At 37.0% G+C, this 20926-nt stretch overlaps 1 protein-coding gene across 1 annotated transcript in view; it reads right to left on the bottom strand.

Annotated features, from left to right (window-relative positions):
- The window catches only part of LOC137292149 (choline transporter-like protein 1), a 213897-nt gene that overhangs the window by 11938 nt on the left and 181033 nt on the right, over positions 1-20926 (bottom strand). Inside the window, exons 8-15 of the mRNA XM_067823691.1 lie at positions 18465-18613; positions 11924-12145; positions 11499-11665; positions 7499-7588; positions 4650-4795; positions 3497-3683; positions 1179-1347; positions 21-161 (exon numbers count right to left, since the gene is read on the bottom strand). Of these exons, the coding sequence (XP_067679792.1) occupies positions 21-161; positions 1179-1347; positions 3497-3683; positions 4650-4795; positions 7499-7588; positions 11499-11665; positions 11924-12145; positions 18465-18613 (1271 nt within the window). The remainder of the gene's footprint in view (positions 1-20; positions 162-1178; positions 1348-3496; positions 3684-4649; positions 4796-7498; positions 7589-11498; positions 11666-11923; positions 12146-18464; positions 18614-20926) is intronic.

Below are 20926 nucleotides of genomic sequence, written 5' to 3'. Positions count from 1 at the left end.
CAACCCCCACTAAAACTTACTTCTTATTTAAGTACATGAGTATCATCCTAGGCAGCTTGATGAGCATGATGATGAGGGACCCCAGCGCCACGGAGCCAAGGTGGTAGATAATGAGACGACCGATGGACACGCAGATTGCACAGTTTATGGACTCTTTGTCCCTGCAATAAGAAGAATTCATTATCATCGGGGGAATTGAAATCCTCACAAACTGAAAAACAAAATGGCAAAATGAAGCCAGCCTACATCTGGCACAAAGAGGAACAATTTGACTTTTTATTGCAATAGATACAACATAACAGATAATCCATAAAATTTGCTCATCAAACTAGCTTCTAAATGTCACTTAGTAAAGATATATCTGGGATTTTAAACAACATGCCTTGTGCAAAGGTAAGAAATAATTAATTTTGTGCAAAATTGGGACTTCGACATAAGCATTCATAACAACCTTTTTGCTGATTTCCTTACAGTGAAACAAAAGTGAGTTTATACTACATTAGACCTGTGAAGGCCTGGGGTAGAATAGGTTCTCAGCAACCTATGCTTGCTGAAAAGGCGACTCAGCTTGTTAAAAGGCAACTAAGAGGATCAGGTGGTCAGACTCGCTGATTTGGTTGTCACTGGTTTCAAATTGTGCAGATCGATGTTCATACTGTTGATCAAAGGATTATCTGGTCCAGACTCAATTATTTACAGACCGCCACCATATAGCTGGAATATTGCTGAGATTGGCATAAAACTAAACTCACTCACTTATACTACATAAATACGAATTTCGAATTTCTCCAAATTTGGGAACATTCATTTACTGCAAAATGCCTGAGATTCACACGACAAAGGAGGTAAGATAGAGTATGTCCTTACTTCAGCCTCAAAGAAACTATCAAAACAGGACACCATTTTCCAATAATAGTTGAAACAACCCAACTCCTTCATTCTATTTTGGGTTTCTGCTAGATCAATTTCTTTTCTTGGCTACAGATGAAAAAAACAAAATCTATTCAGCACTATGTTTAATGGATGAAAGCCTTACACAGCAGGGCGAAAGACAACGATTTATAGAAATAAACATCTTTTTTCTATAACTGAGGTATCTCCATTTTTCATGAAACATACACTTACCATGAATATTTGGTTGATCTAGTCAATTTTTCATTGTCATTAATTCTTCTTACCTTGTAAAGTACCAAGTCGCCACAGCACCAGAGATAACCAGCTGCTGACAGGCGATGATAAACTCGCTCGTCCACAACAGCCCAATCACGTGGTACCACCAGAAGTATGACACATTTTCATGTTCAATGTACTCCACAAACTGTGTGCTCTTGTTTATTGATACTTTTTCTGAAACAAGAAGCACACATGCGTTAACATTATATATACCTGTAATAGGTGTTATTCTATTACTACTGGTGCCAAGCACCTGAAAGAGGAAGAGAGAACACTAAAAACCTAGGTCTGCTGGGTCTCTTTCTGGGTTGGTCGTGACAGGGGTCACTAGAAATGGTTTATATAATTGTAACCATGTGGAAATATGAACATGTTGTTTACAATGATGACTTTGGTAGAACATAAGCTGATACATAAATCTAAAGCTGATACATAAATCTAAAGCTGATACATAAATCTCATCCTGATACATGATTCTGAAGATGATATATGAATCTCATGCTGATACATGATTCTGAAGATGATATATGAATCTGAAGCTAATACGTGATTCTCAAGCAGATGTGTGAAATCAGGCTTGTATGTGAATCTCAGGCAGATAAATGTGAATCTCATGCTGGTACGTGAATCTCAGGCTGATATATGGGAATCTCAGGTTGGTACATAAATCTAAAGCTGATACATAAATCTCATGCTGATACATGATTCTGAAGATGATATATGAATCTGAAGCTAATACGTGATTCTCAAGCAGATATGTGAAATCAGGCTTGTATGTGAATCTCAGGCAGATAAATGTGAATCTCATGCTGGTACGTGAATCTCACACTGATATATGTGAATCTAAGGCTGATGTATGTGAATCTCAGCCTGACATATATGAATCTCAGGCTGGTATGTGAATCTCCGACTGGTACATGAATCTCAGGCTGGTATGGGAATCTCAGGCTGATATATGGGAATCTCAGGCGAAAACGAATATAAACGAAAAAGGCGATAAACGAAACTCAGGCAATACAGACACAGTAACAACAAGTATCATTATCAGTAAAATGCAATTATTATTATCATAGGTAATCACAAACTGAGATACCTTATGCATCGATTCAGATTACAGTATTCATGAAGGTATGTCTGAAATAACCTTGTCATGAAACGAGGCTGAGATTTGACTTTCATACATCCACAGAAATGAGACAGATGCCTATGAATGGCACGGAGCAATAAACATCGCTACAGATGTAATAGATGACCTTTTCATCGTCTTCATTTCAAATGAGAGGAGGACTAATATTGACCAAGCTTTTTTTCCAGTGAGTTAAAAGCCCTTAATTGCAACTCAAAAGTATATAGAGAGTTGCTCTGCACTTAACATGGCGCTTAGTTCAATACAATATTTTCAGGGTAATTTTTTATTCAGGACAAAACAAACAGAGTGAGAGACAGACAGAGGCAACTTTCATCTTCTCTAATGACGGACATGAACAAAGTGTTATTTATTACACATGGAGGAGAGTGATTGTCACATTCACTTAAGGTTCTAAGTGAGTAACTGAAACTAGGTTGGGTCATTTGAACAGGGCTGGAAAATATGTGTGGTGAACGAACACTGTTGTCACCCTGAAAACACTGACAACATCTACCATGGACCTCGATGGAAGGGTATCAACTCTCTCATATATGTACAACCGTGTGTACTTGTAGAACACATAGTCAAAGGATTAGAGACTTAAAATGAAGTTCAGTGAGTCAGGGTAGGAACATAGGCAATATATTCGTCTATCTGCTGTGGACATATTGATTGAAAACAAAATGGGTGATTCAAAGCGATTTATAAGCATATATATCACACAATGCCCATTTCACTTTGTGTCAAGTATTGATCACCAGGTGTATTTTATGCCCAGAGTAACACTTCATCATATGTCATACAGGCATGCGGGATGTATTTCTTCTCATGTTAAACATTCAATAAATGCTGATTTTATTCTTGTAAACAAACAAGTACAAGATGGTGTTGATTTAAAAAAATAACCATACAGATAAATGACGTGAGGTTATTTTCAAATAAAAATCACTTTTGAAAAGATATATATACACTTCCATATATTTACATTGACATATTATAAAAGACATACCTCATAAAGAAACCTATTTTCAAATGGTGTAGATTTCACTAACTTTATACACAAATACATAGGTTATAATTCATATATTTCATATGACATAAATATTATGAAATGGTATAAATTTCATGTTTCATGTTGTACATTTCATCCACTTACTACACAGATAGGGATATCATCATATAAATTACACTCACCTGCTGTAGCCAGATATATGAGCACAATGACCCAGTAGACAAAGAAGATGAGGAGAATGAAGAATGTCCAAATGGGTTGTGCCAGGAGACAGGGCATTGAGCTGATACACTTTCCTGCCTCATGGAACAGCGTCACCACCAGTGAGATGCGCTTCCTCATGACCAAAATTACCAGCAGCAGTATCACCTGAAATGAGTGAGTGAGTGAGTGAGTAAACTGAATGCAACACTGTATTTCAGTACCATCACTAACAGATACAGTGGATGCTGTCTAAACCAGCACTCATTGGGACTGAAGAAATAATCTGGTTTCGACAAAGTGCTGGAGTGTAGAGCTGATGGTAAATGTACAAACAATGACAACTTGCCGGATTTAAACAGCAAAATTCATGTCTTGTTTCAAAGTAGTGAGTGACTGAGTTTAATTTTTTTTTCAATGTCAATTTTAGCAATACTCCTGCAGTCATGGCAGTGGACACATGAAATGGGCTTCACTCATTGTGGCCACATAAGGAATCAAACAAGGATCTTCAGCGTGATGAGCAAACGCCTTAACCACTAGGCTACCTCACCATGCCGTTGTCTCAAAGAAAGACTGTGCTGAAAACCATTGCTGATTGTGACTGCAAAAACAGCTGCCCTTCACTACCCCAGATATTTTTTCTTCACTAGTAAACTCGAAAAACTGTGTCGCATGCAATTAGCATACTGCAATAAATATACATATTTATCACCCATATCACAAGAACTTTGACCATCCATTCCCTTTAGTGACTGGGTGAGTTTAGTTTTATGCTGCACTCAGCAATATTCCAGGTAAATCTCTAACATTTGTTTATAATTGTGTCTTGTCCAGACAATCTAGTGATCAACAACATGAGCATCAATCTGTGCAGCTGGGAACCGATGGCACGAGTCAAATAAGTCAGCGAGCCTGACCACCTGATCCTGTTAGTCGCCTCTTACAACAAGCAATTAAATGGGTTACTGAAGATCAGTTCTAAAACAGATATTCATGGGTCCCATTACCGTTAGTTGCCTTTAACAACAAGTGTAGCATGCTGATAATCAGTTCTAACCCAGGTCTTCATGGATGGTAAACATAAAGGACAGGTTCAAAGTGCATGGCATCAGTAATGAAACATGTACTTACTGTCAAAACTGATGCAATTATGGAAAATGTAAGGAAGGTGTTTTCACTGCTGATCTCCACGTCCAACAGAGGAATCTGTAGCTTGTAGTCACTGTCCAGCTTGTTTTTAACACTTGCGTATGTCCACCATAGAAAAGCAGTACCCGCTGAAATAATACACAGCATATTAAATTCTCCATCTCGGTACTGTTGCTTGTCTGCTGTAATCTGAATGAAAAGAAGTTAAACTGAATTAAATCTGGGCATCTACTTCATGACTAATGTTGTATAAATCTATTATTAGTTATATACTGTATTATATTTGGCTGTATGCAGCAACTAATATTCTTTATAACATAAATCTGCAATTAATTATTATTTCATTTAAACAGCTGCCTCTTAGATATAAAATTTTTTAGTTTCAAAACATCAAGAATGGCAAAATTTGAGAGCAAATTTTTGAAAAAACGTCCTTTTCTGTCAAATAAGCAAATAAAGAAACTTGACTTTATCTCTATTTATTCTCATATACATGCATCACACAAAATATGTTCATTTCATTTATGAATACAATGAGAATGTGCAAGTAACCAAATTCCTGAATACAATCATTTGGTGCAGAAATATCTTTTTGTATGATTTCAGAAATCTTGTAGTATTTTTCCCTTCCTTTGATCTTATAAAACAATACTCACTTCAGACAGACACAAATCCCAAAGCCTACTTCTGGTGATATTGAATTTTAAACATGCCTGTTAATTATTGACCAGACATTTTTAAGGGGATACTTAATATCTCCTTCCTGTAATATTCAATCCCTTGAGTAAACTGTGGCCAGAATACAGAGACATTGTATTTCACAGCTTCCTGTTCACATGCCGATATTCATTACAAAAATATCAAACACATCTCAGCATATAGGTAAGGGATGGTTGTTTCTTAGCAACCTTTTTATTCAACATGGATAACTAATATAATATATAAAGTATGTATTCCTTCAATTCAACTTTATTCTTAAACAACTTACTATCAATAGAAATGTTAATTTAAAAATTTAAAAGAAACGTCTTTCAAGTAAACGATCAATTTCCCATGATATCAAAATTCTAATTTGAAAATGTAACTTCAAAATATGGTTAATCTGTGGACCTAATCAGAGCCCATCAATGTCTACTATTGATTTCAATCAATCTTTAAAAGTTCAACAAATCCCATAAACAGAAATGAAATGAAGAAATTAATGTTCAATGTGAACGATCGACATGTAAGTCAAGTCTAAAGTTTTCCACAACAATGTTTTCAGGAAATCTAATCAAACAGATCCATAAATCTCAAAACCATGTGATCCAAAAGATCTGGGAAGCTCATTAACATTCAGTCTAATCTTATATAATGGGCAGGGAAACAGCACAAATTTGATATAATGTAAGTTTCTTTCTCAGTGTTGTCTTGAGCTACCCAACACCAAGCACTGAACATATTTCTGTGAGACTCCTGTGGACTTGTTAGGCCTATGATAATACACCAGACCAATTCCAGAATATCTGGTATTGTCCAAGGGGGTCAATGTGCATTCTTGATGGGCCTTCCACAGACACAGAGATATACACAGATGGAGGATACTGCAGACACCTGTAGGATATGCTTGGTGGAGAAATGGTGGGAGGTGTGGAATGGGAAGGGGAGGGAGTGGAAGATAGGGTGTGGCCATGGGTGTGGCATGGGTGGTGGTGGGAAGGGGTGGTAGAGAAGAACAGTGGCGTGAGAAGATGTGTTCCACATCTCTCCGAACCATTTTTTTTGTCTCTGACTATCAGAGTCCCTAGACCTCACTTTTTTCCCTTCGGCCTTCAAGCCCTCCTTGCAATGCTAAAGCTCTAAATGAATCAAGTGTAGATTTGCTCAGATTCTGAATTTCCCAGTTCAGTTTAATTGGCTATATTTGTTACTATCAAAGTTATACAATTCTGAGACGAAGCATTAGTCGTATCTGTTTTGGGTGGATCCATGTAAAGATGGGAGAGAGGTTGGAGGCAAGTAGCCATTATTGACCAGATGTTTCCAGAATCCTGTGTCTCAGTGTTAATTGTTTTATTCAAATGTCAAATGAGCTGGGCCAGTGTGGAAGTTGTTCATGAGAATTTGTCTCAAAACTGTAATACTTCATCTGTTTTGATAAAAGCAAGGGCAGTGGGTTTTTTTAGTAGCTAAATCAAGGCTGCCAAGTATTTTCATCTTGTGGAAATTGTTTCCCATAAAACTAGTTTCAAATGCAATAAAAATGACGTTTGGTATCAGATTGTACTTTCATAGGAAGTCAAAATGTGATGTATCAAAAAATCCAGACAATGTTGGCGATTATTCAAATAATCCACACATGAATTAAGGTCGTGTTTCAGGACAATAGATCATAAAAGTAAAAGCCATTGCATGTCAACTTCCATTACCTGGTTAGACATTAGGAAAATGATACAGTTTACTATAATGGGCATCCGTAATTTACCAAAAATCTTAGGACCATACATGCGACTTTGGCCATCACGGAGAAACAATAACATGGTCGTATGACAAAGTCGCCAGACCCATGCCTGCTTTCACTGCATAATTTGCTCCGTGTTTAACAAAGTCAACAAAAACTGATCCAATGCGATCATTAAACAAGCTAACGACATTGGGAAATAGCATTGGCTGATGTAGCTCAGAGTCATGTATCAGGCCGTCAATACTAGGAAGGGTCATGATGAAATCTACACCAATCAACACCAGGGATCTGAAATATGGGGGGATAATACCAGGATGTGATTGCCAATTAAACACAACAATATGTGACAAGTCAAACGCAGGTGAATTATCGCTCGGAGCCCACTTACCTAAGCTTGCTATGATGACGACCACCAAGATCAGCCAGACAATTACTGACGCAAAGAATCGGATCAGCAACGCCATTATCAAGGCAAAAACTGCGGGAAAGCAACAAAATGCACTCTCAATATCGTAGTAAATTTCTGCAGAGACTTCCGTCCCCAGACGCAAATTGCAAGGTCGCATAGCAATTTAGAAAACCGTCTTGTTTTCACCAGCGCTAGAGGAATTTAAACCTAGTCATGGTAGTTGATTTAGATTCTCGCCAACGCATGGTGATCTGTGAAAATTGCACCAAATTGTCCACCACATAATGATAGAGATTACACAGTCTTGGAGGTATTGTTTATAGGGCCGAGACAAGTGACAGGTGATATGTCATTGTAATTATCATCGTTATTTTCATGATTTCTTCATTTATAAAGATCAATTCCTGCTTTAGTGGTGATTACAGCAAAATCCAAATAAATTGCAGGTATGCCAGGCATACTGAAGATTGTTGTTGACAATCAAGATGTCGGACAAGGGCAGAATGGCTCCTCAAGGAACATGGTATTGACGCTGATGAAAACATGTTTTCATTGAAACCTTTTCATTTTTTAAAGACATACATATATAAAGTGACCTTGATAAAACAACAGCAGAATCATGAGTGAGTGAGTGAGTGAGTGAGTGAGTGAGTGAGTGAGTGAGTGAGTGAGTGAGTGAGTGAGTGAGTGAGTGAGTGAGTTTGGTTTAAACCTGTTTTAAACAGCACTTAAGTCATATCAATGTGCTGGCTTAATGTGTGTCAAGAAAACTAAACATGTGGATGTTATTTAGATGAAACCACATGTATTGGTGCTGACTTTTTGGTATATGCACTCTGCATAATCCTACTGCAAATGTCAGCAAACATAACGGTACCCTGTGACATCATAGTTGTTTTCAAAGTATTGTCAAGTAATTTCATTACAGTGATATTTCAATGTATATATCTCTTGATCTAAGTGCTCAGCTATCAATCACTGGTTTGTCTCCCATGAACTAATAAACCAGTGAAATTACTGGAATATTGTGAAAAATAACATTCAAACTCAAGTTGGTGAAAACAAAATGTAAAATCTGTCTATCCTAAAACCATATTTTATTCCATTATTTAATGGAAATTCAAAAGACATAGTTGTCAACCAAATGATTTTCAAAATGAGTTCAATCACTAGAGTTGGGAATATTAAAATAGAACACTGGCGTTAAAACACTCATAGTCTAGGTGACATCCTCTTGGCTCGGGAAGAGTGGGCTCTTTTTCATCCTACAAACTGTGGTTATAAAGGATTTCACACACCATAAATCTCCAAAAGGTTTCTTCAGCTGACAAAACTAATTTTCAGTTCTCCACTAATTTAATGTTTTAGCCACTTGCATGAAAATTACAATGAAAAGTTTTCATTTATTTTGTAATGGTGATAACTCCAAATAAGTGACAAAATACTTTTCAAAACAGGACAAATTAATTATGATGTCTTGGCAAGATTTCTGTTATATTACACTACCTTATTAAACAAATGAATCCTGCAGACCTACACAATAAAATGTCAAGAACATCAACCTATCATTACTAGTAGATATTTGTCAATGATTCACTTCACAAGCAATAATGATACACTTGAAATGGATATACTAAGATAAGAAATAATAACAATCAACTTTAGGCTATAAAACTGGCACATAATTATGATAATAGTGCTCTTTATGCAACAATATTGCTGAATATCACTGAAAGGCATTGTGAAAATATCCTAACAGTCAATACCAAACTCCTCATTCAATCCCTACCCAGCCATGAAGTGAATTTAGTTTCATGTCACTTTTAGCAATATTCCAACAATATTTTGGTAGGGGATACCAGAAATGGGGTTTACACTCTGTATCCATGTGGAAAATCGAACACAAGTCTTCAGTGTGATTAACAACTGAACTATACAATCGCCTTAAAATTTCTGATGGTATTTATTAATCACATCGAAGAGGCAATACTGACAATGGGCTTAGTGTCACATATCTGACACATTTTTACATCAAAAAGAATTTAAAACAAAAAGCAGTACGAAATTGTAACCCTCTTTCAAAGTAAAATAATTGGACTATTTAATATCCAGTGTTAATCCAACAATTCCGCTAAAGCGTTTTATCTGTTTTTAAAGCTTTACATAGTATCCTTCGAATCACGCAACACAAGCCAAATACTTCCTCCCAAGAGATCGATCCATTACAGCCGCTGTGTTCTGCCTCTCACCTATCCCTCGTCATGATCTCCCTCCACACACATCCATCTAGAGTATTAATATCCATGGTAGCTAATTAACACCTATATTGGTTTCTTTTCATAAAAATGAAAAACAGACATTTTCAAATTAATCCTGAAAATAACTACCTTTTCTAGTGTGTGAAGAGAATAGAGAATGCTTAACTTTAGCCTTTCAATTATTGATTATATAAAAATGTACGCTGCGCCAGTTGAAGATTAAAATATTGACTATCTTAACCGTAATGTCATGAACTCTCATGTCTGCGTACCAAAAATGTAAACGTGAAAATTTAAACAAAAACACATTTTATAAAAAAAACAATGAAACGTAATCAACATTTAATGTAAGTAGACTCATGTTGCAATAATTAGGAAATTTTTAGTTTATTATGATGTACATATCTTTTGAAAAAACTCAAATTTCTTTTAATCATATCTAAAAGAACCTTTAGTGAAATAATTCATATGACACAAATTATTTGTGATTTTAGAAAGTTCAAGCATAGGGACCATTGGTGCCTGACATGGCATTCCAAGTTTCCTCAATACTTTCCCAAAGTTGTATTAAACTCAAATTATTTTGTCCAACTTCACTTTGAAATTGGACACCAAGCCTGTATTACCTATAAGAGATATCAAACGTTAATGTCAAATTATCCACCACAATCATACTCCACCTGAAGTATTCTTTATAAGAAAAATTAAAGACTATAATTTGCTGCTGGAATAGCTTTTTAGACTGTATGAAAGATGATCTGACTTAACATACGAAATGCCAGAACGAAAAATATTGATTTTTTTTGCAAAAAGAAATACATTTCAATACATCAATACACCATTTCTTAAATGGTTGACTTTGAAATATATACTCCATAAGATTTCTTGTCATGTCCAGCAACATTATCTTTTGTTTAGGAAATCCAATATCTTAATACAATGACACAAAAATATGGAAATTGTTTACATCGAACAGAGGACTTCTCGCAAAAAAATCCCTGAAGCAGCAGAAAAAGTTTTCTTGGTAAAATATGCAAATATTGGGTTACCCGTTCATCTATTTATGCTTAATACAGTGTTTACTTAAGTCAGTACTCTATGCATCAGCTATAGTCTGCAATGTGAGTGAGTGAGTGAGTGAGCGAGTGAGCGAGTGTGGTTGAACCCTGTTTACAAGATTAAGTCAGTTATATCATGGTTTCCAAGTTTAGCATGGGGACAAATGCCCAAATAATGCAAGTCTTGGATGAAACCAAGAGCACAGTATGGTGCTGACAAACCAAGGTAAGAGCAAACCAGGGTTCAAACTAGAGATATATAGACACAACTATGTATCATGAATTGCAGTGATGTGCTCCTTGCAGGACATAACTACTGCGTACACAGTACTTTGACAGTGTTGCAAGTAGGACTACTTTACAGACTGGGCAACTGGTAACAAACATGCAAAACCATCACAGCAGCATGTCACTGTTTACTGTCTTTTTGTGTCTGTGACTGTGTTTGTGCTTGTGTCTATGACTGACTGTTTGTGCCTGTCTGTGTCTGTGACTGACTGTGTTTGTGTCTGTGACTGACTGTGTTTGTGTCTGTGACTGACTGTTTATGCCTGTGCCTGTTTGTGCATGTGTCTGTGACTGACTGTGTTGTGTCTGTGACTTACAGGAAATCACTGCTACTTCTATGAATCAGTCATCTTACATGCGTGACGTGTGACTTACAGAAGGCAACGAAGCACAGCACAATCATCTCCTTCCAGGTGTTGTAGAGGTCACTGAGCAACTTCTGAAAATTGTCGCTGCTGTTCAGGAAGTTGATGATGTTGCCCAGCACATCCTGGGGCAGAGTTGACAGAGGCGAAGGAACACAGCGATTCAGCAGTGGAACACTGGAACAGGTATTACATAGGTGAGATATAGGGAAACTGGAACTGGTATCACATAGGTGATATGGGTTCATAGGTATTACATGGGTGATACAGGTTTACAGAAACAGGTATTCCATGTGTGATATAAGTTCACAGGAACAGGTATTATATAGGTAAGATATGGGAACAGTGGAATAGGTTTTACTTTGGATAAAAAGACAAAAGAAGCAGTGAAGCAAAGAAGATGACTGAACACCATAAAAAACTAAAATTACTGACCTCTTTTTAACTGGAGTCACTGGGCAGGGGCCCTGAAGACCTTGTAACCTCTGCAGGTTTTCATAATCATCTTTTGTGACATCATATCTGCACAAATGTGAGCCGGTTGTCTTAGAGAAATGTGCCACTTGGCTCAGATCATCTAGGTCTTCGTGAGGACATTTGTTTACACATATTCTCATTGATTCCTTGGGGTGCTCAACATCCATGAAAAACACAAACCTGAAAAGTGAAAATCCTGAATTAATCTGAGATTGAGTGAATCATCATTGTATATTTTTAAACAGAAATATGTCTTTAATAGTCCAGTAGGGTACACCTAAACTGGGCATACACTTGGTGGGAATCAACCAAGGACCTCCAGCATGATGAGCAAATACCACTGATAACCACTGGGCTACCCTACTTCCACTTTAATTAGCATTCTCAACAGTTCATGATGTTTCTTTAGAAGGGGTTTAAAATAGTCCATATCAGCAATGACATCACTGTAACAGGCTTGTTTGCATATCATATTATCAGATATTTCCTTTTAGTAAACAATGCAAGCATGTTTAAATCAGAGCAGACTGCTAATGTAAGGTGTAGCTTGTAGTCTCATTGCTTACATATACAGATATCTGACAAACTGCAACAGTGAAGAACATGACAAAACATCACAGCCATGCCACCACATCGATAATTATACATGACCGTGGTGAGAGCATGAAGAGCTGTACAATCAATGTATACTAAGGATGGAAATTGCAGATTGTGTTTAGGGATATTTATAATGAAAGTGAACCATTTTATTATTTTTCAAAAAAATGGAAAGCTTTTCTTTTTTGGGCTAAAGGAGACATAACCAAATATAACGAGTGTTTGTTTACACAAATGATGCCACAGAATCAGTTTAATTTACTGGCGTATTATCACATGTGAGTGAATGTGAAGGGGTTTGGTTTTACAGCACTTTTAGCAATATTCCAGCAATATCACAATGGGGCACCGGAAATGGACTTCACACATTGTACCCATGGGGGATTTGAACCTGGATCTTTGGTGTGACAAGCGAACACTTAAACCACAAGGCTTAGACAACCGTCCCTATCCTCGTATCCCTAACATTATTGCAGCTGAGACACTGAAAATGATAGAATTTGGTCTACACAGGTTTCAGCAATATTTCAGCAATATTCCAGTGGGTGACATTGCAATTATGGGCATATAATACCAGGGATTGGAATCAAACCTGGGCCTACAGCAGGATGAATGAACACTTTAACCACAATGCTACCCTACTTCAAGTTTGAGGTTGATTTTGTAAATGGCATTTCAGTGACCTGGTGTGGTAGTCTTCTGTGGAACAACTGCATTCACTGATGTTCGACCTCGCTGTTTACCCCTTCTGTACAACGAAAACTATTGTGCCATCAGACACACCTAAGGCTGACAGCCAACGATGTATTTCTAGTGTCTGATCAAAGCAGCATTATCATCAAAGCATGGACATCAGGAATGGGCTTAACACATTGTCCCAGTGTAAGAATTTTAACTCCAGGTGTTCCGGCAGGAAACTAACGGAATCTGCTTATGGGATCAAGAGGTCAGACTCCCTGATTTGTCTGCTGCATGTTATTGTACCCTAACACTATTGTAGCTTGTGGAAATTATAGATCTAGGTTTCTCGGGATCCACTGCAACACAAACATGGATATGAATTACCATCCTCAATCTACCATCAAACGTCCAGGATAGCACGGGTCTTCAACAACCCATGCTTCTAATATGAGGAAAATTGGGTGGTCAGATTCACTGCTCAAATGTGTATGAATATCATTGTGGGTGAGTATTATTTCACATAGCTTTTAGCAATATTCCAGCAATATAACACCAGGTAACACCAGAAATGGGCTTCACACATTGTACCAATGTTGGGAACTGAACCCACGTCTTCAGCGTGACAAGTGAATCCTTCAACTTGTAGACTACCCAACCACCCTGCATATCATTGTGTCCTACTTGAGTAGGTCGATGCACATATTGTCGTATTGTCTGGTCATGGATTGAGTTTTAATTGTCAACTGTATTCTCATATTGCTGTATCATTTATGGCGGCATTTTCTGCGAAAGAAACAACAAAACCAAAAATACATAGCTGATACGTAGCTGTCAGAATTACACACAGAAACCTACCCAGTTGACCTTGACCTCAAGCCACGATAACACTTGCAAACCCTTGGGAAAAATTACCATGTTTATGCTCTCACACTACAACCTATGTCTTACATTTATCAAGGTATGCCTTAAAGACCACGATTAGAACACGATACTGGTGAACATCCATCAGCGAGAAGTCTTTGATCCCAGGGTCTAAAGACATGTGTCTTTTATTGCCCAATAACACAATAACCTATCACACGTTTAATATGATACGACGGTTCTTTGCATGTAATTTGCCTTGCTTTGATATGGCTGTTGTTCTGTCATAGTTGTTCATGCTGGTTGTTGTTTTTACCTACTGTTGAGCGAGCTGATTTCATGGATTGGGGCTATTTTGCACACTAAGTCGGTTTTGTTCCATTGTTTAATATCCAACATCTGTTTATGTGATCAATTTCAGTCGAAATGAACAAGGTGAGATGTGATTGATGACTGCACATTTCAAACAAAGAATATTGACAATTCTGACTACAATTATTCTTTTGATTAACTGTTAATGTTCATGAAAATGAACACACTGCCTTTCAGTCAATAAACTCGTCAGATGTACTCAGTTTATCAAGCCAAATTGAAATATATTACACACAGTCATGAAGCAAAGATATGGGTATTATTTGTAAAGTTCAAAATGAAAACAGATAGCCGTACCAGCTGTGAAGACTCCGAAGGAATGAGGATGCTAGTCGTATGTTTATCAGACATATTCTTTCAATCACATTCAATTTATGAAAGAGTACGATGAAAAGAACAGAATAATTTCAAATGTGGAAGAAATTACAGATGATGAATATAGTGCATCTTGAAAAAGGGCAATTTATAAAGACACCAGTGATGAAGATATAGTTGGTTGCATATGGTAGAAGAAATCACACTTGATTCATGTCACTGGGCATAACAAATAGCTACAGATATAATATGTCACACTGAATATGTCTAACTAAAGAGTTCCTCTACTGCACTTAACCTCACTACCATTTAACTTCACAATGAAATGATGAAACCTGACAGATGAACGTATTTCTCAAAGTTATGACATAATTCAATAACAATAATGTAACAGAACATTTCAGAATTACTGATGTATCAATTATTAGGGAATTAGGGAAAATTATTTCTTTGGAAAATGGTGTCTTAAATCATTCTAAACTTTTTACGAAATTGGTTTTCATTAACAATGCATGAGAAGGAAAAGGTTTCTCAGCTGGCTGAGGAAAACGTTTTCAATTACATGCTTATCATAATTGGACAGATAGGAAGGTGATATATGGTCAGTATAATAAATGCTTTGAGGTTAGAGGGTATTTGATGGTGATGCTTATTAAGAAGGTAAATAGTGTTGGTAGTACATTTGTAGAAACAAATGATTTAGCATATAACGTTACATCAATAGCGATTTAACTGAAACAAAATCAAATTTTGACAGCACCATTCAATAATGATCACTTGATTGTTTCAGACATAAATATTTTCTGACCTCTGCCAGGTTTAGCCAACATCATGTGTGACGTCACCACATGTTTATTTTCTTGTTCTGTACAGTGAGCACTACTTCTGCCATACTACGGCAGCCAGTAAACAATATAGTCTTGACCAGACAAGTGATGGATGAGTGAAAGACTCTATGTTTTGTTTCTTTGGACAAGGTTATGACGCAGCAATGTTTTTTGTTGTTGTTTTGTACACTGCACATTACTTCTGCCATACAACAACAGCCAGTAAATATTAAGTCTTGACCAGACAAGTGATGGATGAGTAAATAACTACATCTTTTGTTTTTAAGACAAGGCTATGGTGTGCCGCAGTCACACAATATGGCCGAGATGAGGACAGGGCCAGAACACACTGTCCACAATGCTGCTCCAGGCCAATCAATAGTACAAAGATACATTATGATCACTTATTCAAGTTCTAGGAAGGCATAACAAACCATTTTTGTCTCAGGAACTCAATTCTGTTTGCTTTGGGAGACAAACATCATCACTGTTGACCTACTCCGCCTTCAAGGATGCTACACAATGTTAAGAGCTATAGAAAAAATGATCCTGTGGACACGTGTTCTGGTGTTAAGTGTGCAGGAGACATAGTGGATTGAAACCAGATTCACTCTGGACAGGTGCTATTCCAGTAACTGAATCAGTTGACTTATCACCTCATTAACACTCTGTTATGTACAAGCAGAAATGTCACTATGTCGCCATATACTGAGACAGATCTTACTTTCAGCTCCAGGCAAAACTACACGAAAACATTTTCCAAACTTTCATGTTTCAAATACGCATGTCCATTGCTTATACAAATATAGCAAATGGAGATAGTATTTTTGGAGCAATTCTTACAAGAGAAAAACATGATATCGAAAAAGTGTAACTTTAAGAGAGAACAATATATGCAAACTTATGAATTATCAACTCTGATGACTGCAGTAAAGACAAGACACTTTAATGGAAGTCTTGATTGTATTGTGATGTCATCTTTCACTATAGATTCTTACAGAACCAGGGTTTGAGCTCATTATAACAGGTTTTTTGCCACAGAAAAACAAGAAAAGTATATGACTGAGCTGTAGACAAAGGGGCCACATAATCTTGTGTTTTACCTGACTGGCATTTTAACATCAGTAAGTAACAGTAAAGGCAAGATACTATTAGGATGACAATTTCTTATAGATCCAAATACTGTCAACAAGCAAGTGAGTGACTGGGGATGGTTTTATGTCTCTTTTAGTAATATGTTGTCGATATCACAACAGGGGACACCAGAAATGGGCCTCACACAGTACTTATGTGGGAAATCGGACTTGGGTCTTGGGTGTCACGAACAAATGTGTTAACCACTAGGCTACCCCACTGTCCTATCAAAAAAGAGTGATTGCCAGGAGCATAAGGACCTATACTGCAACATCACATCATAATAGAATAAGGAGCTGTGTAAACATATCACGCCTTTACTGTTTCTCCAGTCTGTCCCAAATTATAATACTAGTGAGCAATTCAGATTTTGTTCTTTAATATCCAGATTAACCTGCCTGATTACACTCAGGACAAAAATTCATTTGAAGAGTATTAAAAAAAAAATTAAAAGGGAAGTAACTCTGGCAATGTCTTTGTATCAGTGCACTTGGTCCTTTCTGTTTTTCTGTTTCCTAAGCTCCTAACAGCAAGCATTGTACAATAAACAATGCAGTGAGTTTATGAAGACATGCACTTTGAAGACTTGAGGTGGAGACTCTGACTGTGAACATTTCAAGCTCATCACAATAACCAGTTCATGAGTTTTCTCTCAACCAAAGCCTTTAACTAAAACTGTCATTTTTATTTTTTAAAAATTCCTTTTGACCTGTTGCTCTGAAGCTGAAGAATAAAGTAAACCCACAACAATAAGGATGACCTTCAAATACTTTCTGACAATATTATCTCTTCGGTTCACAAGAGTAAGTCAGATTTGACAGAAAAAGCATGTCTACATTTTCCCCTAAAAACTGTATAGTTTCATATCAAAACCGATGTTTTGTGCTTAGTGAGCAAACAGTACCAGACATAATGCACTGATTTTCAAAACCCTAGGTGTTTTCAGTCCCTGATAATATTAGACTTCATAACATATACACAAAAGTCAGTAGGGTCAGACTAATGGCTTTGATAAAGAGGTCTCTGCCAGCAGTTACTCTGTCATACAGACCCTAAAGCAAATATATCCAAGAAAGCCCATGCAAGTCTTGAAAATGTGACAAGTCTAGATTTCCACACCGATTCCACAGTTGCACTGAAAATGGAAAAAGTCTTGGGGCTCCTTTCATTAAATCATACTTTGTGTTTATTATGAACAGTTTATTTTTTGTAAAGTATGTTCATGTCAAAGACATGTTGTTCGTCTAATAGCACTGCACACACAGCAAGCTCCACACACCGACACCTCATTCTATAGTAGTGTTTACAGACAATCTCACACTGCGAGGAGCTTGGAGTTGTGTTTTTTCCACTTCTTTCATTGGCCCTCTCAATTCTGACATTTAGTAATCATATATGACACTGTCATCATCATCCAAAGTTTTCACTCCATTTCACACATCATGCTTGATTAGTATCATTAGAATGCTGCATTGTATCATCAGTAAAAAGTGACTTTGACTTCAACAAGTTTTCTGAATCTTCATCTTACATGACTGAATAAAGACCAGAAGTTGTTTGTGTGAGGTGGCAGGTGACAGAAAACCATTTGCAGACTGCCACCTGTACAACATCAAATTTGTTTTGATTTTCTGAAAGGTTTTAAACAACTTAACACCTTGCCAAGTAATTTCTCATGAGACTTCTGCATTTACACAAATCATTCTACTTACGATTTTCCCTTCAAGTTAAGTCCCGAATGTTTAATATTGGGAATGGCCTTGTCTCTGTTGTCTTCGTCGCATGTATTCCCATAACTGTCGTAGCCGTAGGCCAGGCGGAAGGCGTCACCCTTTGTTATTGAGAAAGCCGCAATGAAAATCTGCAATAAAAACAGAAAGCATTGAATTAGGATCTTAAAAGTTTAAAGGTGTTAATGGAGGACGGAGTGGATTGAGTGTAGGTAGAAATTACACAAAGACAATTTGGATTTGATTTGTGGAGATCCTACCCTGCTGTTACAAAACAACTATCTCGATTTGATTAGTGCTGATACCATATTGCATTCTGGAATTGGTTCAGGACAAACTCGGCACCAAGGTCTCCAAGACAGACCGCAATTAAACATTTATATCTCCCCTCACATCCACCAATTCTTAAGTGAATGAGTTTGTCAAGCCTAAGACAGGTCGGACACGAAGATCAATGGAAGCTTGTTTCCAGGAATATCTGTAATAGGACTGCATTTACTAAATCCTTTTGTAATTGACCAAAAAAGCATAGGTTTATATGTTGCTGTTACAGGGCTTTGAGATACGTAAGTTAGTTAGTAACATAAATTTGCTCAAAGGAGTTCGGGAAGCAATTCAATTTATGGAAATTGGAAAATTTAGGACTTTTGCAGAACTGCTTGGGATTACACTGAAAGAGGTCACACTGGTGTTTGGAGTACGACTGAATTTTTATGTTCTTTTTTTCGGAGGGTAGGCTATTGGCCAGTGTTCATTAAGAACTGACTCAGGGTTTGATATAGTCTGTCCTACAGACACTGAAGCAAATATATCCAAGAAGGAAAGTGAAGGAAGTGTAAAAAATGGGGCAAGTTTAGATTTCCAGTACCTCTGAAAATGAAGAAAGTCTAACGGCTTCTTTTCATTATTTTTCATGGTTTTACTTTGAAAATTTCTTTTCTGTAAAATATGTTCATTTCGGCAACTAGTTGTTAGTGTAGGTTTGATACTATATGATCACATTACCTACATTCCATCTTAATGACATAACTAATAACTTTTTACTTTGAACATGGAAATCACACCTTTATGAGCACATGATGATGTCATTTAAATGCTTGATTGGCAGTTTAGAAGATGCTATTTGACATTGAGATTTTTAAGAGTTAAAAAAAAAGATTAAGAAGATGTAACCAAGAAAAGTTTCTTTGTTCGATGTCACTAAAGTCTTGGTAGTCCAGTATGCCACACATCGTTGTTGTATGTGTAGACACAGATGACATTAGACTGGTCACCTTAGGACACCCATGTTAGTTCTGGGACACACCAAATATTTCTGGCAGTCTGCAGAACTCATAGGGTACATATTGCGGAGTTTACTGTAGACAAGCTGTACTTTGTGTTGTTCTGTCTCTAGTTTGCTAAGACCCAGTACCTCCATAAAAGGAGAGGTGACACTGTATTCAAGACAATGTCACTTGAATATCATCATATTTGCACACTGGTGTGAGTCTGAGTGAATATGCATTATGTGTGAGTGTCCTGCTACTGGGTGTTGTGTGTATGAGGGAGTGTTTCTCGGTCGCTCTCTTTCTTTCTTGAGTGAGTGAGTGAGCGAGTAAGTGAGTTTGGTTTGATGCTGCCTCTAGCAATATTCCTGCAATATCATTATGGTGGACACAGAAATAGGCTTCACATGTGTGAATGTGAGAGAGTGTCAGTATGTGTCACTGTTATAGTGGGAGGGTGTGTGCATGCACACATGCATGTGTGAAACAGACCCCATTGAGTTACAATGCAGCAGTCTACATGCTACTTATGCTTAACACAATTCCTTTAGAGAACGACCCCCAGCCAGGGTAATAACAAGTACCATCTTTTAAAAAGACGATATAAATTCACAACATTCACCACATGGACTCCAAGATTCTTATTTGAACCATGACACGAACATTTCAGTTTTGTAAAAGCTACAGCGTCCCAGACAATATCTACCAGCACAAAATAGCCTGAGTTTCTATTCCCAGCTTGAGACGAAAGATCAAGAGGCAGAACCCTTCTCTTCTCCAGTGCTGTCAGATGGGTAACCTCGGACTCGTAATGAAAACTACTAGGTGTTTTGAAATAGACAACTCCCATGGCCCAGATCAAAGTACATGGACTAAGCATGTCAATTTCAAGCCTTTAATTGTTAATGGACTCAATTTACCCATCAGACTGAATCAATATGCTAGGTAACGCCACTGTCTGGCTAGGTGTCATTGAGATTTCATACTAACATTTGTGTTCACCTTTTGTAACCTTTGACATGTTTATTTATACATGAAATATTAAATGAATATAAGATTTAAGGATAAAAGTCATAGGGAATTATCACAATTACTGATTGATATGAACTAGTGCACAATATGGGTGCAATTAGACTTGATTGTATGTTTAAATCACTATTCCTAGATGATATACAT

This window comes from Haliotis asinina, chromosome 7 (genome assembly GCF_037392515.1).
Source record: "Haliotis asinina isolate JCU_RB_2024 chromosome 7, JCU_Hal_asi_v2, whole genome shotgun sequence".
NCBI lineage: Eukaryota > Metazoa > Mollusca > Gastropoda > Lepetellida > Haliotidae > Haliotis > Haliotis asinina.
The sequence above is the reverse complement of the archived record's forward strand: the minus strand, read 5'-3'. Positions and strand labels throughout refer to the sequence as shown.